Source organism: Gavialis gangeticus, unplaced genomic scaffold, assembly GCF_001723915.1.
Source record: "Gavialis gangeticus isolate Ggan-Ray unplaced genomic scaffold, GavGan_comp1, whole genome shotgun sequence".
Taxonomy (NCBI): domain Eukaryota; kingdom Metazoa; phylum Chordata; order Crocodylia; family Gavialidae; genus Gavialis; species Gavialis gangeticus.
In genome coordinates this window covers 28532036-28537760 of record NW_017728998.1, presented here as the reverse complement: position 1 = coordinate 28537760, position 5725 = coordinate 28532036, and the positions used below count along the sequence as shown (strand labels likewise).

Genomic DNA, 5725 nt, shown 5'->3' with positions numbered 1-5725 from the left:
CCAGGGACCCCCCAGCCACAGTTGCATGGGAAAGTTCAAGGCTGTGGTTGCCATGGAGACCAGCTGCAGCCACACTGGCAGGGTGGGTGGCAGAACAGGGCATGGGGCTGCTCCAGAGGTACTGGGAATTTAAGATGAGGGCAGCTTGCTCCGGAGTCAGGGTGGAGTTTCGATCTGTAGCCTGCATGCTCTGGGCAGGAGCATGCAAGCAAGGGATCACAGCTGTGCCTCTGCTCCAGACCATTGCAGCTGTCACTGCTGCAAGGAACGGGGGCAGATCCGTGATCCCCTGCTTGTGCACCACTGCCCAGAGCATGCAGGCTACAGATCATGACTGTGCCCTGGCTTCAGAGCAAGCTGTCCCCATTGCAAGATCTCACTGGCTCCAGAGCAGCCCTCTCACCTGCTCTGCTGCGCATGCTGCCAGCATGGCCATGGCTGATCTCCATGGATACCAGCCCTGGCCATGTTGCAGGGGTGGCTGGGAAATGGAATCGGCCAGTTTGCCCACCCTTGCTTTAGACCAACACGGCTACAACCAGTGTCCCTGAAACATGGAAGATATTGTAATTGGCCGTTTTGAAATGAAAAATTCACAACTTAAGAAGGAAGAAGCAAAATTAAGCATCTTTCCTGCCATTGGACTTTGAGGTAAACAACCGGTTCCAGCCTTTGTTTTAACCTAATTTGCATACTCAGAGCAGCTTTTTTTACAGATGAACTTTCCTACCCAGGAGAAATCCATACCATCTTTTAGTTCTCCTATGCAATACATTTCATTTCTACCTGGGAGAAATTTTACAATCTTTGAATTTTCCTTTGCCTGACAAAGGATGTTTGGGCCCAAAAGCTTGCAAATAAAGAAAACATATTGCAACTATCTAGCTTGTCTAGTAAAAGATATCACCTCTACCCCAAGAGTTGTGTCTTCCAATGCCTTTAGAGCAACACGGCTACAACCAATATCCTTGAAGCTCACAACAACTCTGATTCTCTTTGCTTTTCTGGACTTTTGCCAGTGTAATGCTTTCTGATTTCATATTAAGTCACGTTCAGTACCTGCATATAAACTCTTTTCCATAGACAAAATTAAACATTGCTAAGTTGTAATTCTCTTTTCTAAGCAACATAATATCTTTAAAAAGAAAAAGAGCTCTTTTGACAAAGCGTTACGATTTCTGATATTAGTTGACTTTCAACTTAAAATGCAGGAAGATTAACAGAGGTTTAACATTCAGATGAAGTGAATCGTCATTTTCAAGTCTTGCATTTTTATGCACTAAATGCATTTGCCATTATGCTGACATAATCACTTACATTTCATGTAAAGGATTTGCCTGTTTGTTCAGGGTGTTCTCTTATAGTAAGGCAAGAATGTTTGTGGTTGTATATCTAGGTAGAGAACAAGGGAGAAAAACAGTTTTCTTTTTACATTGTTTTGATTAATGCTAATTTGTGCAATCAGAATTTATTTATGTACTCAAATCTATGCATTTTAAATCCAATTATGCTAATAGGTATTCTACTTGCGGGCATGTGTATAATCACATATTTAAAAAATTGTTACATTTTATCATTTCAGATTTGTTCCTAACTACCTTATCAGACTCCAACAAAATTCAGTTTGAGATGTGGGTGAACAAGGTAAGAAGAAACATAAAGCCAACATGTGACCTTAAAATAGATTAAAGAAACGTAAAGTGAAGAGGTAACCTGATGATGCAAGTTTAAAGAATAAACAGAGGTGACATTTAGGGTGTGCAGTTGCACTGTTGTATTCAAACTGCTGAATATCACTGGAGGAGATGATTCACTCAACATCAGATCCTAAGCAGGTTTTTAGCATGACTGCCAATTAAGTTAATCAGTCTGCCCTAATGCGCATGTTAACAGGGCTCCTGTGGTGTTGTCAGCTGTTGTAAGGGGTGACTGTCACTTAATTTGACAGCATGATGGTTTATGAAGAAAAAGCTGTTCAGAGGAGTATTTTTTTCTTCATTGCCCAAAGCTTAGATATTTTTAGTTTGATTTAAACATGGGTGAAAAAATTAGGATAAGAATAAAAGACTTTTATGGGTGATAGACAGAGAAAGCTCACTTTTCCTTTTAGATCGTGTCTAAATTATCAATATGAATCTCTCAAGTAGATATTGTAATAGTTCAAAATACTGTAAAAAAAAAAAAAAAGTTAAAACCAAGCTACAAGTATATAATTTCTCTCTTTTTTTTTTTTTTTAGTTCATGCCATTTTTGACCATTTACTTTCAATTGGTCTGCATGTCAAAGAATGACTTCTTCCAAATTAGCTTTTAATAATTAATATAAAACATTATGGGGAAGCTTGAATAGACTTAAAATAAAATATAATTGTTGCTATAAAAATGTTCTTACTGTTGCTGGCTATACAAAGGTCTTGGAGGAATTCTGGGCGGTTGGGAGCATGGAAGCAAAAAGCTGTTCTGTTGGCAATCAACCTGGTCATAACCTGGTCATGATCCAGCATTGTAAATTGCTGTAAAGATGTCAGAACAACGAAATACTGAGGAATTTCATTAGAGTGGTTGCTATTGGAATACATTTCTGAGCTAGAGGGGTGGCTTAACTTCCTTTGCAGTTTTTTCTTTTTTCTTTTTTTTTTGTATTAATCATATTCAGATATAAATTGTTGTAACCTTTAAAACAGTCAGTGAGGCTTAACTGATTTATGTCAAAGTGTTTTAAAATCATCTTGTTAGATCCTGAATTAAATAAGTAACAGGAGATGCTTTTTAAAGCTTTGAATTGGGCTACCTGTGTAATTGGAACAGCCGTTGAATCAACAACTCTATTAAAATATGTTGATTTGCAACCAAATGCAGCCTTACACTAAATCCTACAATATTTTTTCTTGCTAACCAAAATTAGCAAGATTGTTGCATGCATTTCTTGTAAGTTGTTATTTAGGCTAATGAATGTGTTCTCGGTTCCTTAATTTTTATCTTTTTATTATGGTAGAAAATGGTGAATGACACTTTTCCTATTTATTAGGGGGGGGTTTTATTGGGCACTTTTGTGTCTAGATGTACTTGAACAGAATGTGGAATCAAATTTAAAATAACAAAAACTGTTTATTTTTGGTTGAAAAAAGTTATTTAAAGGAAAAATAGTTTAAAATGCTAAACAGGTTTTGATTAACTTAAGTATCAAATTTAATGAAGCAATGTATTATTTCTGACTTGCCACAGGATTTTTAGGTTAGATGCACACATTCAAATAATTTGGAGGAATTCTCCCAGGTTTGTTCTGGTAGTATTCTTACCTAGGGCCACATGTACAGACATTTGAATTCTGAGCCTCTGGCAAGTAGAAAGCTTTCAGTGTTGTCACTGCAGCCTGAGTGGGGTCCAGTTCACACATCTTGGCATGCTCTATGGGCTCCCTTAACCCTCCTGGCAACAGATGGGAGCCCTGTTTTGCCTGACCCAGGCTGACTATGATCAGCCTGTGCTTCCATGCAGCACAATGGAGATTATGAAGGGTGGTGTTTTTCCCCCCTGTTGGAGCAGCCCAATCCAGCAAGTGACACACTGTTCTTCTGGGAGGATGGGGCATGCTTGAGGACCACATTGTCTTCTGAGAGAAGCCATAGCATGTACAGATGTTTGCTCTCCCAGAAGAAACTCTTCCAGGAGTGATTTACTCCTGGTTATTCCCAAATTATTTTTCTCCTGGAGTGGCCATTTTTACTTTGGTGAAGAAAAAGCCTGAATATCTATATACTCACGGTTTCTCTTGGGAGAGCAGCAACACTCCCAGGAGAAACTGAATGTCTCTACGAGGCCTTTAAAAATGCAAAAGCTGGTTAGATGCCTAACTCCTTTTGATTTTTTTTTCATAGCATATTGATTGATTGTCTATGAATAGCTGAAAACAGTAGGAAACTATTTCTTGAAAAAAAGTATTATTTTGATTTGGGCATTACAACCATAAAATCCTGTACTTGAGTGATCGACAGGGATCCAGGTTTTTTATTTGCTGTGGAAAAATATGTATATTCTCTTTTAAAGGAGAAAAAAAATGCAGGAAACCACAGGTTTTTCCTTGCAGGCTGACAGTTCCAGCCTGCAAGGGTCTGGAGGGACTAGGAAGAAGCCAATCAAGCAAGGGTTACCACATGTATGTGTGTGTATGCACACATGCATGTAGCAACCAGGCAGCCTGATAGAGAGTAACTCCTATAGGTAAGTCTTGTAGGTCGGGGTGGGAATAGGCCGTGGGAACTTGTCAGGGGAGCAGGAATGGGGCACATGGCCTTCACCCAGATCTATGTGCCCACAGTGGACACAGGGCTGCAGCCTGGCTGGACTGGTATGGCTAGGAGCTGCCTCTGTGAGCCAGCAGGCAGAAGGACCAGGGCCTGGCACAAGAAGCAGGGCAGCAAGACTTGTTGCAGCTGCTGCCACCGCCAGACCCCCTGTGCCAACTGTACCAGCAGCAGTGTAAGGAGTAACAGATGAGGAGGGTCTGTACTGTCCTTAACCTCCTCCCACTGCCAGCTGTTTGCATGCTGGGCTGTGGCTTTACCTTGAAGGGATGGTGGGGTAGGGGACAGCATGAGTGGCCTGAGGGGAAAAGTGGCAGTGGCCAGGCCATGCCAGCCCAGTGTGCAAGTAGCTGAGAAAGGGAGGAGGTAAGTTTAATATGCTCCCACCCCGTCCATTACTCCTTGCACTGCTGGCAGTACAGTTGGCACAGGGATCCAGGCAGTGGCAACAACGCATCTCACTGCCCTGCTATGCCCGCCAGTTCTGGGTCACACCCTCTCAGCTACAGGTTCGGCTCCTACCTGAGCCAGTCTAGGCAGGCTGAAGCCCCATGCCTGCTCTGGAATAGAAATCCAGGGAGAAATGTGTCCCCTTCTCCCCCCCCCCAATATCGTCTATGACTTTACTTATGATTAAGTACCCCTGCTGTGGGGGGCAGTGGCTCAGGAGCAAGGGGTATCAGGATGGACAGGGGCAGGGCACTGGCATATTGAGGCTGCTTATTGCCCCAAAGCAGCAGTGGGGACAGCCACAGCTGGACCCATTTCCTAGTGAGTGAAGGGGTCAGGGGGAGCTCTGATTTTTTTTTTTTTCCCGTGATTAAAAAAACCCAAAATCAAATGCCAAAATATGTAGGTATTTCAAATTTATTTTATTATAATGATTTATCTATTTATCTGTCTATATATTCATGTTCATATTCATGTTCATATATATATATATCTCAGTTGAACACAATGTTTTATTGATATTTACAGTTCTAAAATCTGAAAGTCCCTCAGTGCCTCAATCATTATAATAAAATAAATTCTAAATACCTGTATATTTTGGCATTTGATTTGGGGGTTTTTTATCACGGAAAAATCAGAGCTCCCCCTGACTCCTTCTCTCACTAGGGAGTGGGTTCAGCTGTGGCTGTCCCCACTGCTGCCTTGGGGTGATGAACAGCTCCAATATGCTGAGATAGATATAGATCTTTTCATCATTGAAACCCCCAAAATCTGTATTTTCTGTCGGATAATTTAGGATTTTTAAACAGAAAAGGCCAGAATCCCTGGTGATCAAATTCTTTGATAGCATAGACCTCCTATTCTGGAATCTCTCCCTGGGCTCTCCTTCTAAGGGCCAGGTGGAAAGGGCTGCTGTAAGGCTGTGCTTATTTTACCAGGGTCCATAAGAATCCAAACATAGCTTCAGTACCA

At 41.4% G+C, this 5725-nt stretch overlaps 1 protein-coding gene across 1 annotated transcript in view; it reads left to right on the top strand.

The window, feature by feature from the left end:
* Positions 1-5725, top strand: part of ITFG1 (integrin alpha FG-GAP repeat containing 1) — a 247876-nt gene that overhangs the window by 46333 nt on the left and 195818 nt on the right. The window contains exon 7 of the mRNA XM_019505663.1: positions 1583-1644. Coding sequence (XP_019361208.1) covers positions 1583-1644 — 62 coding nt within the window. The remainder of the gene's footprint in view (positions 1-1582; positions 1645-5725) is intronic.